Consider the following 25125-nt stretch of genomic DNA (forward strand, 5'->3'; position numbering starts at 1 on the left):
GGATTCTAACAATGCACTTTCCAAAGAATCATGTACTCAAAAGAACCCCAAAACCACATAAGTCAGTTCCTGTATTTGGTATGTTGCATGTTTTTGGTTTTATTAGTTGTCGTACATTATTGGATAGTATTCACACCTACATCAGTCTTTCTGCATCCCATATGGCAACCTATTCCCTATATAGTGCCATCATTCTGACCAGGGGCCACAGGGCTGATTCCCTATATAGTGCCATCATTCTGACCAGGGGCCACAGGGCTGATTCCCTATATAGTGCCATCATTCTGACCAGGGGCCACAGGGCTGATTCCCTATATAGTGCCATCATTCTGAACAGGGGCCATAGGGCTCTGATAGAGCTGTGCACTATATACTGTATTAATAGGGTGCCATTTGGGACGCCGCTCTGTAAAGGGACAGTCTTAACCTCCATAGAGCAATGAAGAGGTTAAGGTTTGATATTGGAGTTACAAGCAAAACAACAGGTATACAGTTATATTCCTATATCAACTCTGACAGTTCTACACCTCAGCTCAAAGCAGGCTAACAAACACTTAGGTGAGGTTAAAAATGCTATTTTAGTCAGTTTGTACAGTAGTATTGAGGATTTCAGATATTGTACAGTTATTTCAGGAATGAAACGAATGCCCTTTTACAATGTACGTGTAGTCATGTCTTTGTGCACTGTGGCAAGCCCAAAGTAAACATTACTGTGTACATTTTTCTTATTCAACATATAGATTAAAAACAAAACAGGTCATCAATATTGGTTAGTGGGAGTGAGACGAGATGGTGAGGAGACGAGAACTGTATGTTAAGAGTATGACAGGTGGAATACATTCTCAGGAATGTAGTTGACATAGCAGTGGAATGTGATGTCTCGTAATAGACGTCCAGCCCTCTTTCCATTGGGTAAAATACATTGTGTGTAGTTTTTCTTCTTCTGGTAATACTTTGTTACATACCATAACCTAGAACATTCCAAATGTACTTGTTATACTGTTTTCCTAAATACCACAGGTTGAGTAAATTGACAAATCAACATCTTCAATAGATACAGGTGTACCACGATATCAGTCAACATAACACAGTGCTAAAGTTTCAGTGAACGGCTGGCTCTTTCACAGTGAACCCCTCTGCTGTACCAGACAGTCATTTCATTTGAATTGAGAGGCAGATTACTTATACCTTCCTTTAGATTGGTACAACACACAAACATCACTTTAAAAGATATATAAAGACATGGAACTTGAATCAGTGAATTTCACATGCATGCAGATAAAATAACAAAGTATTGTAGTAGTAGAGCAACGCCACAATGGTTGATTCATCTGGTAGGCATAGCAACAGTACCGTGTTGACTAGGTAAAATACTGGAAACAGACAACTGAAGTGTCAACTGTGGCTTCAGGCATCAGAAGTATTGTATAACATCAGTAATGCTATTTTCCTTCAAATAATGACCAAATAAAGGTCCTCAAAAAATGTTTCAAACTGATCCTTTGATTTAGGCTACATCATTCAAAATCCAGTGAGGGCAGGAGATCCCTTTCATTTTTTTAGTCGGTCTCTCTTGACACCAATGATAGGGATATAATGTTGTTAATCAATAGTCCTTATAGATGTGACCGTTTTTTAGTTTGGCTTATGGCAGATCTCTTCTTTTCAGAGGTTAATTTAGGTTCTGATATTTACTGTGGGTTTTCTACCATCTACAGTGGCTTGTGAAAGTATTCACACACCCCCCCCCACTCCCTCTCTATTCCATTTGCACAACACCATGTGAAATTTATAGTCAATCAGTGTTGCTTCCTAAGTGGACAGTTTGATTTCACAGAAGTGTTATTGACTTGGAGTTACATTGTGTTGTTTAAGTGTTCCCTTTATTTTTTTGAGCAGTGTATAAGCTTTTATCTAGAACCTAGAATGTTCCAGAACTGTCAGTGTTCTAGAGCAGGGCCATGCAGTAGACAGGCAAGGCAATAGGGCTGGGAAACAAACCATCCCTCTTCCTTAGTGACACACCAACCCAAACATAAGTTACAGTGCCTTGCAAAAGTATTCATCCCCCTTGGCGTTTTTACTATTTTGCTGCATTACAACCTGTAATGTAAATAGATTTGGATTTGATGTAATGGACATACACAAAATAGTCCAAATTGGTGAAGTGAAATTTAAAAAATAACTTGTTTAAACAAATTGCAAAAAAAATGTAACAGAAAAGTGGTGCGTGCATATGTATTCACCCCCTTTGCTATGAAGCCCCTAAATAAGGTCTGGTGCAACCAATTACCTTCAAAAGTCACATAATTTGTTAAATAAAGTTCACCTGTGTGCAATCTAAGTGTCACATGATCTCAGTACATACACACCTGTTCCAAAAGGCCCCAGAGTCTGCAACACAACTACGCAAGGGGCACCACCAAGCAAGCGGCACCATGAAGAGGTCAGGGACAAAGTTATGGAGAAGTACAGATCAGGGTTGGGTTATAAAAAAATATCAGACACTTTGAACATCCCACAGAACACCATTAAATCCATTTTTTTTTTACATGGAAAGAATATGGCACCACAACAAACCTGCCCTAAGAGGGCCACCCACCAAAACTCATGGACCAGGCAAGTAGGGCAATAATCAGAGGCAACAAAGAGACCAAAGATAACCCTGAAGGAGCTGCAAAGCTCCACAGCGGAGATTGGAGTATCTGTCCATAGGACCACTTTAAGCCGTACACTCCACAAAGCTGGGCTTTATGGAAGACTGATCAGAAAAAAATAAGCAAACACTTCTGGTGTTCGCCAAAAGGCATGTGGGAGACTCCCAAAACATTTGGAAGAAGGTGCTCTGGTCAGATTAGACTAAAATGTTGCTTTTTGGCCATTAAGGAAAACACTATGTCTGGCGCAAACCTAACATCTCTCATCACCCCAAGAACATCATCCCAACAGTGAAGCATGGTGGTGGCAGCATCATGCTGTGGGTATGTTTTTCATCGGCAGGGACTGGGAAACTGGTCAGAATTAAAGGAATGATGGATGGCGCTAAATACAAGGAAATTCTTGAGGGAAACCTGTTTCAGTAATCATACTGCTAAAGCAACACTTGAGTTGTTTAAGGGGAAACATTTAAATGTCTTGGAATGGCCTAGTCAAAGCCCAAACCTCAATCCAATTGAGAATCTGTGGTATGACTTAAAGATTGCTGTACACCAGTGGAACCCATCCAACTTGAAGGAGCTGGAGCAGTTTTGCCTTGAAGAATGGGCAAAAATCCCAGTGGCTAGGTGTGCCAAGCTTATAGACACATACCCATAGAGACTTGCAGCTGTAATTGCTGCAAAAGGTGGCTCTACAAAGTATTGACTTTGGGAGGGGTGAATAGTTATGCACGCTCAAGTTTTCTGTTTTGTCTTATTTCTTGTTTGTTTCACAAAAAAGTATTTTGCATCTTTAAAAAATGATAGGCATGTTGGGTAAATAAAATGATAAAACCCCTCAAAAAAAATCATTTTTAATTCCAGGTTGTAAGGCAACAAAATAGGAAAAATGCCAAGGGGGGGGGGGGGTGAATACTTTCACAAGCCACTGTAGATGGTAGAAAACCCACAGTAAATATCAGAACCTAAATTAACCTCTGAAAAGAAGAGATCTGCCATAAGACAAACTAAAAAACTGTCACATCTATAAGGAATACACTATTGATTCACAACATTATATCCCTATCATTGGTGTCAAGAGAGACCGACTAAAAAAATGAAAGGGATTTCACAAAAAAAGGTATGTACCGTAGTAGGTAAAAGTTTGTCAAGAAGAAATTTGTAGAGTGGTTGAAACACTTAGGTTGGAGTCATTAAAACTAGTTTATGAAAACTTCCGACTTCAACTGTACGTACCGTAGTAGGTAAGGGATGAAATTAAAACAGGCGTCTCCTGCAACTCTCACACGTAGACCTAACACTTCTGATTCAGACCTAGAAAGCCTAAAGGACGAGAAACTGTAGCATCTGGTATAGATACAAACTACCTCAAGTAGATATGTACCCACTGTTAACTGATATGACAGAACAGAAACTCAAATAGATATGTACCCAGTGTTAACTGATATGACAGAACAGAAACTCAAATAGATATGTACCCAGTGTTAACAGATATGACAGAACAGAAACTCAAATAGATATGTACCCAGTGTTAACAGATATGACAGAACAGAAACTCAAATAGATATGTACCCAGTGTTAACAGATATGACAGAACAGAAACTCAAATAGATATGTACCCAGTGTTAACAGATATGACAGAACAGAAACTCAAATAGATATGTACCCAGTGTTAACAGATATGACAGAACAGAAACATCTTTCCCTTTGGAGAAAATCAAACAAATAAAATCTAATTCCTCTTTTGTGCAGTAAACATTTGTCCTGGTACAGTAATGTGTGCAATCAATGTTGTCAGTTCTTAAATAAGATGTGTGACTGGATAAAGTCCAGCTTCATGTAGAGGTCTATGTCAGTGTATTAAATTACATTCCCCCAGTCAGCCAACACACCATGTCTATGTATTATATTAAATTATATTCCCCCAGTCAGCCAACACACCATGTCTATGTATTATATTAAATTATATTCCCCCAGTCAGACAACACACCATGTCTATGTATTATATTAAATGATATTCCACCAGTCAGACAACACACCATGTCTATGTATTATATTACATGATATTCCACCACTCAGTCAACACACCATGTCTATGTATTATATTAAATGATATTCCACCAGTCACACCATGTCTATGTATTATATTAAATGATATTCCACCAGTCACACCATGTCTATGTATTATATTAAATGATATTCCACCAGTCACACCATGTCTATGTATTATATTAAATGATATTCCACCAGTCAGACAACACACCATGTCTATGTATTATATTAAATGATATTCCACCAGTCACACCATGTCTATGTATTATATTAAATGATATTCCACCAGTCAGTCAACACACCATGTCTATGTATTATATTAAATGATATTCCCCCAGTCAGTCAACACACCATGTCTATGTATTATATTAAATGATATTCCACCAGTCAGCTAACACACCATGTCTATGTATTATATTAAATGATATTCCACCAGTCACACCATGTCTATGTATCATATTAAATGATATTCCACCAGTCACACCATGTCTATGTATTATATTAAATGATATTCCACCAGTCAGTCAACACACCATGTCTATGTATTATATTAAATGATATTCCACCAGTCAGCCAACACACCATGTCTATGTATTATATTAAATGATATTCCACCAGTCAGACAACACACCATGTCTATGTATTATATTAAATGATATTCCACCAGTCACACCATGTCTATGTATTATATTAAATTATATTCCACCAGTCACACCATGTCTATGTATTATATTAAATGATATTCCACCAGTCAGCCATCACACCATGGCTATGTATTATATTAAATGATATTCCACCAGTCAGTCAACACACCATGTCTATGTATTATATTAAATGATATTCCACCAGTCAGTCAACACACCATGTCTATGTATTATATTAAATGATATTCCACCAGTCAGTCAACACACCATGTCTATGTATTATATTAAATGATATTCCCCCAGTCAGCCAACACACCATGTCTATGTATTATATTAAATGATATTCCACCAGTCACACCATGTCTATGTATTATATTAAATGATATTCCACCAGTCACACCATGTCTATGTATTATATTAAATGATATTCCACCGGTCAGTCAGCCAACCACTGTCATGAGACCTGACAGTGTGATAGAATCGTGTTCTGGTCAAAGTACCTATGAGACCTTAGCAGACTTAGCAGACAGACAGATAAAGAGATGAATGAGAACGTTGCTGTGCCACAAGCAGCCTGTGCTCTTGGAGAGGAGAACAGAAAGGACACATGAATATTATCAGATTAAAATGACTGTTCTGTAAGAGGGCTAGGCCTATATGCTGAAAACATTACACAGGGCAGGTACATGAATCTGGCTGGCTGGATGTAGAGAGCAGTTTTGTGCTATACTGCTGAAAGCAGACCGAGTTGAACAACATGGTGTACCTGTTACATTGTACCTCATTGATAAACTTTAAAAATCAGATGTGTTGATACTGACAATCCAACACTCTTTAAAATCAGCTGCATTGATAGCCTGATTCTCTTCTTATCAGCTGTATTGATACCCGATCATCAGTCTCAGCAGCTTGTACCTGCATCAGGTAAGTAACCATAGAGATCAGTGGAGAGCAGAACAGCTCTCTAGCCCTCAGGATGCTACAGGCTGGACGGAGAGAGAAACCAGTCCTTTCAACCAATCAGCAGCAAGAAGAGCGCGGTACTTTACGGTTGCCGTGGAGATCGATAGTGCTACTCAACAGCGTGTGGTCGATCTGATCCTCTGCCGCCAGAACCTCCCGTACCGCCGCCTCGAACGCCACTCCCACGTTAGTATCGTCCTTAGCACTGGTCTCGAAGTAGGGACAACAGCCGTTCTCCTCGCACCAGGCCCGAGCCTCGTCCTCCCCCACCTCCCTCCCCTCTTTGTCCACCTTGTTGCCCAGGACAACGAAGGGGAACCTCTCTGGGTCTCGTACGTCAGAGTAACACATGAACTCTTTCTTCCAGCTGGCCAGGTTCTGGAAGCTGTGCAGGTCGTCTACAGCGAAGGTGAGGAGGCAGCAGTCGGCGCCACGGTAGAAAGGCGTCCTCAGGGACTTGAAGCGCTCCTGACCAGCCGTGTCCCAGATCTGAAGGGTCACCAGGCGTCCGTCCACCTGGAGGGAGGAAGTGAATGAAAACATGAATTGTACCGAAGAGAAACCTTTATTGCCCCCAAAGACAATTAGATTTGTACATAATATATACAGCCATCATAAAGATATAAAACAGTAGAGTCAATGACAGTAGTACAGCAAAACAATACCTTTATGAAAACACATTTTGTGGGGTCAAAAAGTAATCCACTGCACTAGCCTAAATAGAGAACAGAACAAATTACTGCTCAACATGCCCCCCCAGGAATTTGAATTTACAAACCGAATTACGAACTGTATCCACTGTCCACTGTAATTACTGCATGTACTTATGTATTTATGCACTCACGTGCGGATGCTCTGGTTTGTTGAGATGCAAGACACATTATAATTATTATTATTCAATTCCAGACAGACCTTGGCTCTATCTCCTCGCCGCCTCCTCAATCTTATTGGAGAAGGTCCAAGGTCCCTCCCCTTATTTTACATTTTGAGAAGAAGGCAAGGGGATATAATGCCACCACGAATGAAGAAAAGATTCATTCAGAAAGGGCTCTAATCTGACCTCCAGGTCTCTGTTGAGGAACTCCACCCCGATGGTGTGGAAGGACTGGGCGTCGAAGCGGTCCGTCACGTAGCGGTTCATTAAGGAAGACTTCCCCACGCCACCGTCCCCCAGCAGGATCACCTTTAACAGCAGGCTCTTCCCGCTCATCACAACCCCCCCGCCGCTGCTTGTCTCCGCAGCTCACCAGGCCGTTCCGTGGCAAGGCCCTCTCCCTCCGCTGGCAGGCTGGCTAGCCTGGAGCCAAGCCTCCTAGCTGGGTTACTGACCGCTGTGATCCAGCCTCCACCTCGTGCTAGGCTACTGGGGTAGTACTATCAGGGTCAATGCAACCTGAAGGATGAGCAGAGAGATTTTTAAAAACTATCAAATCAAATGTTATTGTTTATGTTGTTGTTATTGTTGTTGTTATTCACGTACACATATTTGCCAGATTATCGCGAGTGTAGCGAAATGCTTATGTTCCTAGCTCCAACAGTGCAGTAATACCTAACAATATAAAACATGCAAATCCCAAATATTTTAAGAAAATCATTAAGAAAAATATAAATATTAGAATGTCAGAGTCCGGAATATACAGTTGAAGTCGCAAGTTTACATACATTTCGGTTGGAGTCATTAAAACTCATTTTTCAACCACTCCACAAATTTCTTGTTAACAAACTATAGTTTTGGAAAGTCGGTTAGGACATCTACTTTGTGCATGACACAAGTCATTTTTACAACAATTGTTTACAGACAGATTATTTCACTTATAATTCACTGTATCACAATTCCAGTGGGTCAAAAGTTTACATACACTAAGTTGACTGTGGCTTTAAAACAGCTTGGAAAATTCCAGAAAAGTATGTCATGGCTTTAAAACCTGTTTGGGATAGGGAGCAGCATTTTCACTTTTGCATGAAATGCGTGCCCAGAGTAAACTGCCTGCTACTCTGTCCTAGATGCTAATATATGCACATTATTAGTAGTATTGGATAAAAAAGCACTCTGAAGTTTCTAAAACTGTTTGAATGATGTCTGTGAGTATAACAGAACTCATATGGCAGGTGAAAACCTGAGAAAAATCCAACCAGGAAGTGGGAAATCTGAGGTTTGTAGTTTTTCAAAGCTTGGCCTACCAAGCAGTGTCTATGGGGTTAAGTTGCACTTCCTAAGGCTTCCACTAGATGTCAACCGTCTTTAGAAACTTGTTTCAGGCTTCTGCTATAAAGGAGGGGGGAATGGGAGCTGAATGAGTCAGTGGTCTGGCAGAGTGTCTCACGCTCGTGACGTGCGCTCCCGACAGAGGTAGCTCTCGTTCCAGTGCTTTGCTACAGACTATGAAATTCTCCGGTTGGAACATTATTGATGATTTAAGTTAAAAACATCCTAAAGATTGATTTCATACATCGTTTGATATGTTCCTACGACCTGTAACGGAACTTTGAGTTTTTGTCTGGACCTAGTGCTCATGAAGATGGATTACTGGGCTGAACAAGCTAACAACTAGTGGCTATTTGGACATAAATTATGGACTTTATGGAACAAATCAGTCATTTATTGTTGAACTGGGATTCCTGGGAGTGCATTCTGATGGAGATCATCAAAGGTAAGTGAATATTTATCATGTTATTTCTAACTTCTGTTGACTCCAACATGGCAGAAATTTCTTTGGCTGGATTTGGTTGGATTGGGCTCTGAGCGCCGTACTCAGATTATGCTTTTACCGCAAAGTTTTTTTGAAATTTGACACAGCGGTTGCATTAAGGAGAAGTCTATCTTTAATTCTGTGAATAACACTTCTATCTTTTATCGATGTGTATTATGACTATTTCTGGGATTTCTGTGGCTATCTGCAAGATCACCGGATGTTTTGGAAACAAAACATTACTGCACTTAACGCGCCAATGTAAACTGAGATTTTTGGATATAAATATGCACATTATCGAACAAAACATACATGTATTGTGTAACATGATGTCCTATGAGTGTCATCTGATGAAGATCATCAAAGATTAGTGATTCATTTTATCTATATTTCTGCTTTTTGTGACTCCTATCTTTGGCTGGAAAAAGGCTGTGTGTTTTTTTGACTTGGCTCTGAACTAACATAATCATATATGTTGTGCTTTTGCTGTAAAGCCTTTTTGAAATTGGACACGATGGGTAGATTAACATATTGGACTTGTTAATGGTTGAAAGTTATATATTTAAAAAAAAAAAATTAAAAATGAATTTCCTATTCAGCGGAATGTTGACGAGGGGTTCCGCTAGCGGAACGCCTGCGCTAGAAAGGTGAAAAGCTTCTGATAGGCTAATTGACATAACTGTACCTTAGAGACTTATTTATAACTTCTCAGCAATGTCCAGGTCAACGATCTGATCGTGGACTTCAGGAGATAGCACGCCCCGGGACCGCAGTGGGCACGATGGGACCGACGTGGAGAGGGTGAGAAGCTTCAAGTTCCTCAGTGTGCACATCACTGACAACCTGAAATGGTCTATCCACACAGACAGTTTGGTGAAGAAGGTGCATCAGCAACCTCTTCAACCTCAGGAGGCTGAAGAAATTCAGATGCACCATTGACAGCATTCTGTCGGGCTGTATCACCGCCTGGTACGGCAACGGCACCGTCTGCAACCTCATGGCTCTCCAGAGGGTGGTGCGGTCAGCCCAACACATCACCAGGGGCACACTGCCTGCCCTCCAGGACATCTACATTACCCGGTGTCACAGGAAGGCCAAGAGGATCATCAAGGACCTCAGCCACCCAATCCACTGCCTGTTCACCCCGCTACCATCTACAAGGTGGAGACTGTACAGGTGCATCAAAGCTGGGACCAAGAGACGGAAAAACTGCTTCCATCTCCAAACATCAGACTGTTAACTAGTAAATCACTAGCTGGCCTCCGCCCAGTACCCTGCCCTTTTGGAGCAGTGGCTTCTTCCTTGCTGATAGGCCTTTCAAGTTATGTCGATATAGGACTCGTTTTACTGTGGATATAGATACTTTTGTACCTGTTTCCTCCAGCATCTTCACAAGGTCCTTTGCTGTTGTTCTGGGATTGATTTGCACTTTTCGCACCAAAGTACGTTCATCTCTATGAGACAGAACGCGTCTCCTTCCTGAGCGGTATGATGGCTGCGTGGTCCCATGGTGTTTATACTTGCGTACTATTGTTTGTACAGATGAACGTGGTACCTTCAGGCATTTGGGAATTGCTCCCAAGGATGAACCAGACTTGTGGAGCTCTACAATTTTTTTTCTGAGGTCTTGGCTGATTTCTTTTGATTTTCCCATGATGTCAAGCAAAGAGGCACTGAGTTTAAAGGTAGGCCTTGAAATACATCCACAGGTACATCTCCAATTGACTCAAATGATGTCAATTAGCCTATCAGAAGCTTTTAAAGCCATGACATTATTTTCTGGAATTTTCTAAGCTGTTTTAAAGGCACAGTCAACTTAGTGTATGTAAACTTTTGACCCACTGGAATTGTGATACAGTGAATTAAAAGTGAAATAATCTGTCTGTAAACTATTGTTGGAAAAATGACTTGTGTCATGCACACAGTAGATGTCCTAACCGACTTTCCAAAAATGTGTGGTGGTTGAAAAACGAGTTTTAATGATTCCAACCTAAGTGTATGTAAACTTCCGACTTCAACTGTATTTAATGACTAACATGACAAGAGGACAAGAGGAACAGATGCACTAACCAATTTTGAAATTGCACCTTACGCATTCTACTATTACAACTTAAGAGTAAGATTCAGTTCCTTTAAAAAAAACTGCAACCCCCCCCCCCCGGCCGACCCCCCACGTCCCCTCTAAGGGGCGCACCCCACAGTTTGGGGCCCACTGATTTAGTTCAGTTACCTTCGCCTTTGTGGGTGCAGAAACAATGGTGGACATCTTGAAGAGAGTGGGGATAAGAGACTGGGATAGTTTTAATATGTCCATAATCATTCCAGCCAGCTGGTCTGGGCCAGCAGCCTTGCAAGGGTTAAAATGCTTAAATGTCTTACTCATGTCATCAGTGGGAACAACATTCTCTATGCACTTCCTGATGAATTCAGTCACCGAGTCAGTGTATAAGTCAATGATATTCTCTGAGAGAACTCGGAACATATCCTAGTCCGCATGATCAAAACAATCCTGAAGCATAGAATCCGATTGGTCAGACCAACATTGAACAGTCCTTACAACGGGTACTTCCTGTTTCAGTTTCTGCCTATAGGAAGGGAGGCGTGATCTGATTTGATGAAAGAAGGGCGGATGGAGGGCTTGGAGCCGTCCTGGAAGGGGGGAGTAACAATGGTCAATAATTCTTGATGAGCAAGTAGGGCAGGCGATGTGTTTATAAAACTTTGGTTTTCCTTAGGATTTGCTCTATTAACCTTTTATGGCTGCAGGGCGGTGCCAGTACACTTATGACAACAGCCCGTCCAAGTGCAGGGCGCGAAATTCAAAAGATATTTTTTAGAAATATTTAACTTTCACACATTAACAAGTCCAATACAGCAAATGAAAGATACACATCTTGTGAATCCAGCCAACATGTCCGATTTTTTAAATGTTTTACAGCGAAAACACCACGTATATTTATGTTAGCTCACCACCAAATACAAAAAAGCACAGACATTTTTCACAGCACAGGTAGCTTGCACAAAACCAACCTAACTAACCAAGAACCAACCAAACTAACCAAGAAACAACTTCATCAGATGACAATCTTATAACAAGTTCTACAATAAATCTATGTTTTGTTCGAAAAATGTGCATATTTGAGGTATAAATCATAGTTTTACATTGCAGCTACAATCGGAAATAGCACCGAAGCAGCTAGAACAATTACAGAGACCAAATTGAAATACCTAAATACTCATCATAAAACATTTATGAAAAATACATGGTGTACAGCAAATTAAAGACAAACGTCTTGTGAATCCAGCCAATATTTCCGATTCTTTAAGTGTTTTACAGCGAAAACACAATATAGCATTATATTAGCTTACTACAATAGCCAACCACACAACAGCATTGATTCGTTAGGCACGTTAGCGATAGCGACAAAACCAGCAAAAGATATTAATTATTTCACTAACCTTCTCAAACTTCATCAGATGACAGTCCTATAACATCATATTTTTATTTTATTTTTTATTTTTAATTTTTTTATCCCATTTTCTCCCCAATTTTCGTGGTATCCAATCGCTAGTAATTACTACCTTGTCTCATCGCTACAACTCCCGTACGGGCTCGGGAGAGACGAAGGTCGAAAGCCATGCGTCCTCCGAAGCACAACCCAACCAGCCGTACTGCTTCTTAACACAGCGCGCCTCCAACCCGGAAGCCAGCCGCACCAATGTGTCGGAGGAAACACCGTGTACCTGGCCCCCTTGGTTGGCGCGCACTGCGCCCGGCCCGCCACAGGAGTCGCTGGAGCGCGATGAGACAAGGATATCCCTACCGGCCAAACCCTCCCTACCCCGGACGACGCTATGCCAATTGTGCGTCGCCCCACGGACCTCCCGGTCGCGGCCGGCTGCGACAGAGCCTGGGCGCGAACCCAGAGACTCTGGTGGCGCAGTTAGCACTGCGATGCAGTGCCCTAGACCACTGCGCCACCCGGGAGCCCCCTATAACATCATATTACACAATACATATATGGTTTGTTCGAAAATGTGCATATTTAGCGGCACAAATCGTGGTTATACATTGGGAAAACTTAGCATCTTTTTCCCAGAATGTCCGGATATATTTCTGACACTCACCTATTCTAATCAAATAACTATTCATAGACTTTACTAAAAAATACATGTTGGACAGCAAATTAAAGATAGCTTAGTTCTTAATGCAATCGCCGTGTTAGAATTCTAAAAATAACTTCATTACGACATGCAGCTTACGTTATGGCGAGAGAGCGCCCAAAATCTGGGCACAAACTAATAGTACACATGTTCGACAGATATATGAAATAACCTCATAAATGGGTCCTACTTTTGCTGATCTTCCATCAGAATGTTGTACAAGGGGTCCTTCGTCCAGAACAATCGTTGTGTGGTTTTAGAACGGCCTTTTTCCCTCTCGATTTAGCAAGCAAAACTTGCCAAGTGGCGCGAAGCTCTCCATCGTCAACAAACTCAGAGAACGGAACAAGCCAAAACTCCCGAAAAAATTTCAATAATCTGATTAAATTATATTGAAAAAACATACTTTACGATGATATTGTCACATTTATCAAATAAAGTCAAAGCCGGAGCTATTAGCCGTCTATAACAACAGCTTTTCAGAAGCCAATCCGGAAGTCCTTTCCGCCTCTTCCTGAGCAAAGGAAATTGGGGTCCTGTCATTCCAAGCGCTCACTTTTGACCATAGAAAGAGCTAGAGACCCCATTTTACCTCTCACAGCCTATTGACATATAGTGGAAGGCGTATGAAGTGCATGTATACTAATATATATTAAGCAAAAGATTAGGTAGGCCCTGGAACACTTTCTGACAGGAAGTTTGCTGCAAAATGAGTTCTGCTTTACTCACAGATATAATTCAAACGGTTTTAGAAACTTGAGAGTGTTTTCTATCCAATAGTAATAATAATATGCATATTGTAAGAGCAAGAATTGACTACGAGGCCGTTTGAAATGGGCACCTTTCATCCAAGCTACTCAATACTGCCCCTGCAGCCCAAAGAAGTTAAAGTACCCAGCTACAATAAATTAGGCCTAGGATATGCGGTTCCAGTTTGCACAAAGTCCAGTGTAGTTCCACGAGAGCCATAACAGTGTCAGCTTGAGGGGGAATATACACGGCCTAGACAATGACCAAAAATAATTCTCTCTGGAGGTAATGCGGTCGGCATTTGATAGTGAAGTATTCCAGATCGGGAGAACAAAAGGACTTTAATTCCTGTACGCTACCACAATCACACCATGAGTACTTAATCATGAAACATACACCTCTGCCTTTCTTTTTCCCGAAGAGTTCTTTCTTCCTGTCCGCGCAATGTACAGAGAACCCTGCTGGCTGTATGGATGGGGACAATATATCTGCAAAGAGCCATGATGTTACAGTCCCTGATGTCTCTCTGGAAGGAGATCCTCGCCCTGAATTCGTCTACTTTATTGTCCAGCGACTGGACATTTGAGAGTAATATACTCGGAAGCGGTGGATGGTGTGCACGCCTCCTGAGTCAGACTAAATGCCCACTCCTTATTCCTCTTCTCCGTCAGCGGCGTTTTGGAGCAGCCCCTGGGATGAGTGGAAATGCTTCTGGGGGTACAAACAAAGGATCCAATTCATGAAAGTCTAATTTCTGGTCGAAAATGTTGGTGAGTGACCGCTGATCTAATATCCAAAACGTATTTTTATCAGTAAGTAATAATGCAATAAACTTTCTGAACAATTAATATAAAGAAATAACACAAACATTTGAAATACTGCAAAGTTGACCAGGAGCTAGGAATAGGGCGACCCTGTCTATTGGCACCATCTTGTACCTTTCAGTTAACAGCAGCATTACAAACTATATAAAATCACAGACCACACTCATTGACAAGCATTGGCTTTATGTTCATGAAAGGCCAAAGACCTAACAGCAACCTGAGAGATACATGCTGGTAGACACTGACAATGAGCAACACAACTTAGGCCTAGACAGAAAACATCACGTGGCTGTCTTTCACCCAGGAGAAGTGGAGAGAGAGAGTAGCTAGAGACAGAACCACATCAAGTGGCTGTCTTTCACCAGGAGAAGTGGAGAGAGAGTAGCTAGAGACAGAACCACATCACGTGGCTGTCTTTCACCAGGAGGAGAAGTGGAGAGAGAGAGTAGCTAGAGACAGAACCACATCAAGTGGCTGTCTTTCACCAGGAGGTGAAGTGGAGAGAGAGAGTAGCTAGAGACAGAACCACATCAAGTGGCTGTCTTTCACCAGGAGGAGAAGTGGAGAGAGAGAGTAGCTAGAGACAGAACAAGAGAGAGTGGTTACTAAAATGTACAAACTAAAATAGCAGCAGCCTTAAAAATGGTAACAATACTGATACAACAACAATCTCTTCTCACACCCACTGTATCTGGAGCTATTTGCAAGTGATGCCCCTCCTGTATGAGATATGCTGGGTATAGAGATGTGTAAGATCACCGGGGTGGTTGTCCTTAGGGACACCTGATAGGGGTGAATGACCCAGAGAAACTCCCCCTCTAACAAACCCAGGGATTGGTTGAGCTGGAGATTGGAAAGTCGTAAAATGTACTACTGATGAGCTAAAGTTACTCTGCTGTACATCACGATGCCCATGTTGTTGATAACAATGTATAGGAAGCAACCCTGAACCCGTGTACAGTATGGTTGAAAATCACATGGGAGAAATACGTATTAATGCTGCAAGTGACATGGTTGTTGATTTACAATACGGCTTTAGTAAACCGCTTCTTATTATGCCACATATCTGAAATGTGGATGAGAGATCCCAAGAATAGATAGTTAGCTAACTCACAACAACTCAGAATGTACTCTTCACTACCAGAGATTTCCATTACAACAACGATGAGTCAGGAAGATAAGCACACGACTGACTCAGGTACACCTGACACTGAGCCTGCGTTGCTCCATGACTGCACAAGCTTGCTGTCAAAAGGTGTTTCATTGGGTGATTCTCAACAAACATGACAAAAAAAATAAACATTTTCCACCACAATTCCTCTTGGATCACTAATATTAGGATCTGTATTAATCTATTTCATAATTATTTTTATGTTTATTGATCATATATTATGCATTTTACCACAATTACAAACGCAAAAATTACTGCAATAGTTTATGTCCAAGTCCAAAAAAGCTAAACAAATCAATTTCTAATATATATATTTTTTTTTTACATTCCTCACCTAATAAAAAGGCCATGACACTGAAAAAAAATATTTAAAAATGTATTAACATTTATTTAGCCATTTCTCACTACCGCAACACAAAACATTTTCTGAATCTTGTTTTTGTCATAATTACTTGTGTATACATGTTGTTGTTTTTTTATGTACACATTTGTATAAAGAACAAAATCCACACTATCAGATTAAGCCAAAATTACTAAAGTAGACATTTTATTTTCCTAAATATCGGTGCAATAAGGTAATGATAAGCAGGTTTCGGAGATGAGAATGCATGTTTCGTTAATGAGGGTTTTATAGTTTGAAAAACTGTACTGAGCTCTATTAGAGATTCAGTAACCCAATACATCCAACTGTGTCAGTTGACAATCCCAAATGATTTGCATAAAACTAAAATCAAGGATCAAAATGCAATTGACTAAAATACCCCTTATTTTATCCTCAGTATAAGGACTGTAATTACATACATGTATCTTCAAAAGTCAAAAATGGACTTAAGCATTAAAAAAAGTTACTTAAATGTAACATTTCCAAGGTCTTTCCAGGTAATATTGCCGTATTAGTACACGGATGTGTGTGGTTCTTTAGATGTATTTGTAAATTGAATGGGATGGCATAACATGATATGCCTAAAGTATCTACATATGTGAGATATGGACCAAAAACTGTCTTGGGATATCAAACAACAGTATAAGTAAGTGCTAAAACAGGTAGACTTGTCAAAATGGGGAATAACCTCCTTTAAGTGGCGGTTTCTCTTTGCTGAAAAACAAACTCTAGATTGTAAGTAAATGAAATGAGGTTTATAAACCTATATTTCTTGACTACCACCTACCTAATCAAATAACTGTTTTACAAATAATAAATACAATAGGTGCAAGCAATGGTACTAGTAAATAATGACAGCTACCAGCACAGCACACCCATTGATTATACATTAGAATGAGTTTATTATTACTACAGAAATTAAAAATCTCACCTAAAAATGATGAAGTAATGAGAAATGTGTGTTTGGTAATCAAATAAAATGTTATGTGTCACATGTGCCGAATACAAACAGGTGTAGACCTTACAGTGAAATGCTTACTTAATTACAAGCCAACAATGTAGTTTTAAGAAAAATACCTAAAAATTAAAAAGTAACAAATAATTAAAGAGCAGCAGTAAAATAACAAGAGGGGCCCTTAGCTCAATCTTCAAGTAATAGGAGACGGCCATTATGAATCAGCAAATAATTGACCACATCAGTAAAGCCCATTCATGCCTCCATGATGGTAAGGTAAAGGTTCTTCAAGTTTATCCCAATTTTAACATTTTAGTCATTTCGGTAATGAGAAAGGTGAGTATTGTAAAGAGGGTGTTTGAGAATACGATCCTCATTCTGAAGGTATATAAACTCATTTAACGACTGCTCCTCTAGTCTAGATGATGTATCATGGGTGAATAACACTTTATTTTAAGAAATATCTTTTTTTTTATATCTTTTTTTTTACAGCAACTTGAAAAAGTGTTATGGTAATGATTGTTTTTATATAATACATAGTATAGTTTAATGTAAACTTATATTCATGTAAAAAATATATATAATTTATGTTGGAGTGTGCCCCTGGTTCTCCGCAAATAAGAAAACAATAAAATGGTGCCGTCTGGTTTGTTTAATATAGGGACATTTAAATTATTTATACTTTTACTTTCGACACTGTGTCATAAACTAGGCATCTTAGTCTTCAGAAAGATAGAAAACCATGATGCATCTGCAACAAACTAACTCAATTTGCTACTGCCATATGACTAAAACTGGTTTCATGATTATCACCGAATTGATTAGAGGCTAACCAACTACTGTACCTATTAACGTTATATTGTTGTTCTGATGCAATTTTATTGTAGAGAATGAAATCGGAGGGTTCCCATTTCGTAAATGCAGCTAGATATTACACAGGGCATCTAGCTAGATATAGGGATGAATAGCTGGCAAATGAAATGGCGATGATGATAACAAAATGCCAAACAGTAGCCAGCTAGCCTGTTACCGTTAGCTAGCTATCTACTGGGATGGGTTGTGTTGTTGACATCAATTGTTCTGAATTATTAAACCAAACTACGAATAAATAGACCGGTTTGAGCAAACACGCACCATATTCAATATTATTACATGTGACTGCATTCATTTAAGGCGTAAAATCGTTTTCGTTACCTCATTTTGTACGGTGTTATAAATCGTAGCTTGCCCAGTTTTGCATCTGAGATTTGACGTACTGTGAACACTTGCTTGTTGAGGCGTCCCCAGTATTTTCCAGTCCAGGGTAATAATTAGTACAAACGGTTGCAAACAGTTTCATTTTGCAACAAACCCGAAATGGTATATTAGACAAATTCAAGGTAGGTCGCTCCCCGTTTCATTCCGTTTGCTTCCGGTTAAGAAACGTTTTGCAACAGAATTGGCGTAATGAATACACCCCTGAGTCCAGTCGCGACGCTTGGTCCTAAAGCCCGCGTGATCCTGCCCATGACTGGTCCATCTATTTATTTTGCTGTCAAATTTGGTCCATGCTCTGTGAGTCTGGATACTTCGACATGTTCAAATAGTCCTGATTTGATTGTATATATTCTCAATTATTTTTTTCTTCTTTTTACGTTTTATCGTTGAAGAAAATAATGTGAAATTGCACAGTCAGTGTGTGATTCCACTCCAGAACTGTAGATGGTAGTAATGCAGCAAGAGTTTTTCTAATAAATAAAAAGAAAGTGAAATTCATTCATGATTATCCATAATCATGGTAGCATCCACATTAATATAATAATGTTAATTGAAGATCAAGATAAAAAACTTGAGTTTTTGAAAACTCGTGTTTTTAGCTTGACCTTCAATTAATGATTTTATCATTGTTTTAGACATCCTTTGTGTTTTATTATTTGATTAATCTCTTATACAATAGGAATTGAATGGTGAATAATGTACTGTGTCATTTTGGAGTCACTTTTATTTTAATTAAGAATAGAAGATGTTTCTTAACACTATAACATTCGTGTGGATGCGACCATGATTATGGATAATCATGAATTCATTGTGAATAATGATTAGTGAAAAAGTTACAGAGGAGCAAAGATCATACCCCCAAAAAAATGATAACCTTGTCACACCCTGATCTGGTTCACCTGTCTTTTGTCAAGCCTACCAGTGGGATTCCCTCTGTTCCTGTCGCTTGATTGTGCCTGGTTTCTAGTTTTCCCGGTTTTGACCTTTCTGCCTGCCCTGAGCCTGCCTGCCGTTCTGTGCCTTTGTCCAACCTATCTGGATTACTGACCTCTGCCTGCCCTTGACCTGCCTTTTGCCCTCCCCTGTTGGATTAATAAACTGTTGTTACTTCAACATTGTCTGCATCTTGGTCTCACCTGAAACGTGATAAACCTCCCCTGTTATTGATAAAGGTGAGAGGTTAGCATTTTTTGGGGGGTATGAACTTTGTTCCTCTGTAACTTTCTCCCTCATCATTATGCCAAATAAAACGTGACATTCTGTACTCTTGCCTCATATAAAACATTTTATCTCTAATACAAAATACTGGAGAATAGAGTCACATTTAAAATATGGAGGGGAGTGTATATAAAATTTGATTTGTTTGTGGATGAATTTACTTCTACCGGATGAAGACTATTGCACTACGAATTTGAGCTTTGAAGATCCATTCAAAAACGTTTTCAAAAATGTAAAAAACTACAAGGGTGAGGGGGTAGTCACTTCCTGCTTACTTTCATAGCATATTTCATTTCATCGTTTTTGTCTCTTTCATTTCATTGTTGTAAAGTATGAATTTTAAATTCACTTTAAATAAAGTTGGATTTAATTTGATTTGATTTCCTCCAGGACTACATGACAGAGAAGCGATGGCGCCCTCTCCACCAGGGCTGTGTACCAGTCTACCGTAGCTCCTCGTCAGTAGCCGACTGGTTGCCCATCCACCGCGCTGTCATCCTTATCAATGACTTCCCATCACCTCAGGACCTAGCCAAGTTCCCCAAGCCGCTGGATGAGAACGATGAAGAGTACGCTAAGTATTTAGTTTAAGTAGCCGAGCCACGTTGCCAACGTTGGTCTGATGGAGGCTCTGGAGAGCAGGGAGTGGGGCGTGAACGACATGAGCAAACCCAACTACCTCAACGGCTTTGAGTGCTATGTTCTTGACCAGGAGAATACCAGACTGGCAGCTGAACGGGCTTATAGGAAAGCACCAGAGAAGAGCCCACCCCCCCAGCCTAAGCTGGCCAATAATTCTCATAGAGGATGTCCTCTACCCAGCCCAGGATTTTGAGACCGTCAGGACCGACACACCAATGACAGGTAGGCACCACCAGCCTCTGAAACAAAGGGCTTTATCTTTTTGTAAATTGTAGGCTTGACCCTTATAGTACTGTATGACAGTGTACTGTTTGCAGTGAGAGGTATTCCTCCATTGAGTGAGTGTCTTAAAATACACACACGTGTTTTTTTTCTCCTAACATTTCAAATAAACTGCTGTGCTTATTAGCCTGACTTATTTGTGTGTTTTTCCAGCTTGGTCCAGATGTGGCCGCAGGACTACAGGCAGAGCCTAGGTCAGGCTGAAGGATTGGAGTCTCCTATCAGACATAACGAGTCGGAACCTGCACTGCTCTGGCATCACATCCAGGAGATGTCTATGAGGAGGGCCAAAGGAGGACAAGCATAACTGCTGAGGAACCACATACAGGATGAGAGCCAGAGGTAACTGAGAAAGTCCCTTATTGACAGTATCTTTTGACAGGAAGAGGACAAGGAAAGACATGTACAGTTGAAGTCAGAAGTTTACATACACCTTAGCCAAATACATTTAAACTCAGTTTTTCACAATTCCTGACATTTAATCCTAGTAAAAATTCCCTGTCTGAGGTCAGTTAGGAACACCACTTTATTTTAAGAATGTGAAATGTCAGAATAATAGTAGAGATAATGATTTATTTCAGCTTTTATTTCTTTCATCACATTCCCAGTGGGTCAGAAGTTTACATACACTCAATTAGTATTTGGTAGCATTGCCTTTAAATTGTTTAACTTGGGTCAAACGTTTCAGGTAGCCTTCCACAAGCTTCCCACAAAAAGTTGGGTGAATTTTGGCCCATTCCTCCTGACAGAGCTGGTGTAACTGAAACAAGTTTTTAGGCCTCCTTGCTCGCACACGCTTTTTCAGGTCTGCCCACAGATTTTCTATAGGATTGAGGTCAGGGCTTTGTGATGGCCACTCCAATATGACTTTGTTGTGCGTAAGCCATTTTGCCATAACTCTGGAAGTTTTCTTGGGGTCATTGTCCATTTGGAAGACCCATTTGCGACCAAGCTGACTGATGTCTTGAGATGTTGCTTCAATGTATCCACATAATTTTCCTGCCTCATGATGCCATCTATTTTGTGAGGTGCACCAGTCCTTCCTGCAGCAAAGCACCCCCACAACATGATGCTGCCACCCCTGTTCTTCACGGTTGGGATGGTGTTCTTCGGCTTGCAAACCTCCCCCTTTATCCTCCAAACATATCGATGGTCATTATGGCCAAACAGTTCTATATTTGTTTCATCAGACCAGAAAACATTTCTCCAAAAAGTACAATCTTTGTCCCCATGTGCAGTTGCAAACCGTGTCTGGCTTTTTTATGGCGGTTTTGGAGCAGTGGCTTCTTCCTTGCTGATAGGCCTTTCAGGTTACGTCAATATAGGGCTTGTTTAACTGTGGATATAGATACTTTCGTACCTGTTTCCTCCAGCATCTTCACAAGGTCCTTTGCTGTTGTTCTGGGATTGATTTGCACTTTTCATACCAAAGTACGTTCATCTCTAGGAGACAGAACACGTTTGAAGTTAGGCCTTGAAATACATCCACACCTCCAATTGACTCAAATTATGTCAATTAGCATACCAGAAGCTTCTAAAGCCATGACATCATTTTCTGGAATTTTCCAAGCTGTTTAAAGGCACAGTCAACTTAGTGTATGTAAACTTCTGACCCACTGGAATTGTGATACAGTTAATTATAAGTGAAACAATCTGTCTGTAAACAATTGTTGGAAAAATGACTTGTGTCATGCACAAAGTAGATGTCCTAACCGACTTGCCAAAACTATAGTTTGTTAACAAGAAATGTGTGGAGTCACTGAAAAACGAGTTTTAATGACTCCAACCTAAGTGTATGTAAACTTCAGACTTCAACTGTATTTGGACATGTCAAGAGACTTGCACCCCTAAACCAGTGAGTGGGGAAAACCAGAGAGATGTGGACCAGCAATGCTTGGAGAATCTACCACAATGTTAATGAACTGTTACTGAACTAGAGAAGATCAACTGTTACTGAACTAGAGAAGATCAACTGTTACTGAACTGGAGAAGATTCAACTGTTACTGAACTAGAGAAAATCAACTGTTACTGAACTAGAGAAAATCAACTGTTACTGAACTGGAGAAGATTCAACTGTTACTGAACTAGAGAAGATCAACTGTTACTGAACTGGAGAAGATTCAACTGTTACTGAACTAGAGAAGATCAACTGTTATTGAACTAGAGAAAATCAACTGTTACTGAACTGGAGAAAATCAACTGTTACTGAACTAGAGAAGATCAACTGTTACTGAACTAGAGAAAATCAACTGTTACTGAACTGGAGAAGATTCAACTGTTACTGAACTGGAGAAGATTCAACTGTTACTGAACTAGAGAAGATCAACTGTTACTGAACTGGAGAAGATTCAACTGTTACTGAACTGGAGAAGATTCAACTGTTACTGAACTAGAGAAGATCAACTGTTACTGAACTGGAGAAGATTCAACTGTTACTGAACTAGAGAAGATCAACTGTTATTGAACTAGAGAAAATCAACTGTTACTGAACTGGAGAAGATTCAACTGTTACTGAACTAGAGAAGATCAACTGTTATTGAACTAGAGAAAATCAACTGTTACTGAACTGGAGAAGATTCAACTGTTATTGAACTAGAGAAGATCAACTGTTATTGAACTAGAGAAAATCAACTGTTACTGAACTGGAGAAGATTCAACTGTTACTGAACTAGAGAAGATCAACTGTTATTGAACTAGAGAAAATCAACTGTTACTGAACTGGAGAAAATCAACTGTTATTGAACTGGAGAAGATTCAACTGTTACTGAACTAGAGAAGATCAACTGTTATTGAACTAGAGAAAATCAACTGTTATTGAACTGGAGAAGATTAAACTGTTACTGAACTAGAGAAGATCAACTGTTATTGAACTAGAGAAAATCAACTGTTACTGAACTGGAGAAAAATAATAATACAGTATAGTTTTTATGCCATCCACTTGAGGTGTTTGGTAGCCGCATCTGTGGCACCCAAGGGCCTAATGTATCTCCAAGTAACAGTTGATCATTATTTTTTACCCCTCTCTGCAATGAAACACTTTGTGCAATATATTTGATATTGTTCTACAGGTCTCAAACTTGTCGCCATAACTGCTCTTTTCGACAATATTTTCAACACTCAATCATTTACAAAAATATGCTATACTCTATATCATGTTTATGTGAATCTGTTATTATTGTTTATTGTGAGGAAAAGGCATCAGACAATTAAAAATGAAAATTTGAAAACGAATATAGAGTTATTTACTTTGCACAGTCAAGCCTGAAATTGGGAAATTGTACCCAACTGCTAATCTACATAGCCAGTTCCCAGTTAAATCGTGTCCTTACATAATAATATTTAGAGACTTTTACATACAGTTCCTTCATATTTCACAATAAATTCACAAAGTTACGACATTAAAGGTCCAATGCAGCCGCTTTTATCTCAATATCAAACCATTTCTGGGTAATTAATTACCTCGCTAAAATTGTCAAAAAGAAACAAAAATAGCTTCTAAGCAAAGAGCAATTTCTCTAAAAACTATTTTTGTAGGCCTGAGTGAGAGTCCTAACTGGACGAGCCTAATGGGAAGGATATGTAAGATGAAAACCTGTTGTTATTCGTATACCACCTGGTGATGACGCCAGGCTGGCCAAAACTCCTCCCACTAAAACAAGCAGACATTTCTGGCGTTTTTTTTTTCCAAACAGAGCTTACACATTTAAAGAGAATTATCATAATTTTCCCAATTTCGCAGTATTATTCCCGACCTCATAGCATGGAAATACAGTATATGTAAAACATAGGAAATCACGTTTTTTGACTGCACTGGGCCTTTAAGGAGAAAAAAAGACAAAAAAAGTGGTCATTCAAATGGACGGAAGACAATATCAGTAATTTTATCATATTATTCTCTTTAAACCATAAAATAACTGCCATAGAGTTCCAGTGTTAACCTCATGCAATTCAGTAGGATCCATACAAAGGTATGAAAACAAAATCTCACACATGGAAATTCATGTCAAACCCAAGGTGCAGTGTCCCTGTCTGTTAGCAGACGACAGGTCTTGATGGGAAAGAGCAGTTATATCAGCCATCCAGTCTTGTCACCTCTCAGTGGCCATGAAGGAAAAGAGATGAGGAGACAAGGAAAGGAAGCATCCTACAAGACGTTGGCATAGCAGCTCTCACAGTGGACTTTCCCTTTGTGCAGGAACATGTTGGACAGAAAGTCTCCCATTGGCTTACTGCAAACACCACACTGCAACAACAACAACAGCATATTGTTAATGTAACACAGCCAAGACTATATGAAGGCTTCAGCTTACTTCTAGTCTTCAATAACTAACCTGCTGGCAACACAGCTGCTATACCACTGAAACAAACACTTTTACCACTACCGCAGCCACCACAGCTGATACAGGCTCAAAGTGTACAACCAATAACATGAGTGTAACCAGAGTATAACATGTTTATAACCAGAGTATAACA

General features: G+C 39.9%; 2 protein-coding genes across 2 annotated transcripts in view; both read right to left on the reverse strand.

The window, feature by feature from the left end:
- Nucleotides 1–62: 62 nt before the first annotated feature.
- Nucleotides 63–18683, reverse strand: LOC129858427 (ras-related protein Rab-9B-like). The gene is made up of 3 exons (XM_055927641.1): nt 18447–18683; nt 7377–7709; nt 63–6832 (listed from the first exon to the last, which is right to left on the reverse strand). Exons 2-3 carry the CDS (start codon nt 7524–7526, stop codon nt 6374–6376), a joined length of 609 nt encoding a protein of 202 aa, XP_055783616.1. The 5' UTR covers nt 7527–7709; nt 18447–18683; the 3' UTR covers nt 63–6373.
- Nucleotides 18684–23794: 5111 nt separating this feature from the next.
- The window catches only part of LOC129858428 (zinc finger protein 185-like), a 28490-nt gene continuing 27159 nt past the window's right edge, over nt 23795–25125 (reverse strand). The window contains exon 20 of the mRNA XM_055927642.1: nt 23795–24895. Coding sequence (XP_055783617.1) covers nt 24797–24895 — 99 coding nt within the window. The 3' untranslated portion in view covers nt 23795–24796. The remainder of the gene's footprint in view (nt 24896–25125) is intronic.

The sequence above is a fragment of the Salvelinus fontinalis genome, chromosome 6, assembly GCF_029448725.1.
Source record: "Salvelinus fontinalis isolate EN_2023a chromosome 6, ASM2944872v1, whole genome shotgun sequence".
Taxonomy (NCBI): Eukaryota; Metazoa; Chordata; class Actinopteri; order Salmoniformes; family Salmonidae; genus Salvelinus; species Salvelinus fontinalis.

What these genes read in the sequence shown, in the direction of transcription:
- LOC129858427 (XM_055927641.1), bottom strand. Translation starts at nt 7,526, where the DNA reads ATGAGCGGGAAGAGCCTGCTGTTAAAGGTGATCCTGCTGGGGGACGGT. An exon ending in TCCTCAACAGAGACCTGGAG is followed by an intron (nt 6,833 to 7,376) that starts GTCAGATTAGAG and finishes TCCTCCCTCCAG; the next exon opens with GTGGACGGACGCCTGGTGAC.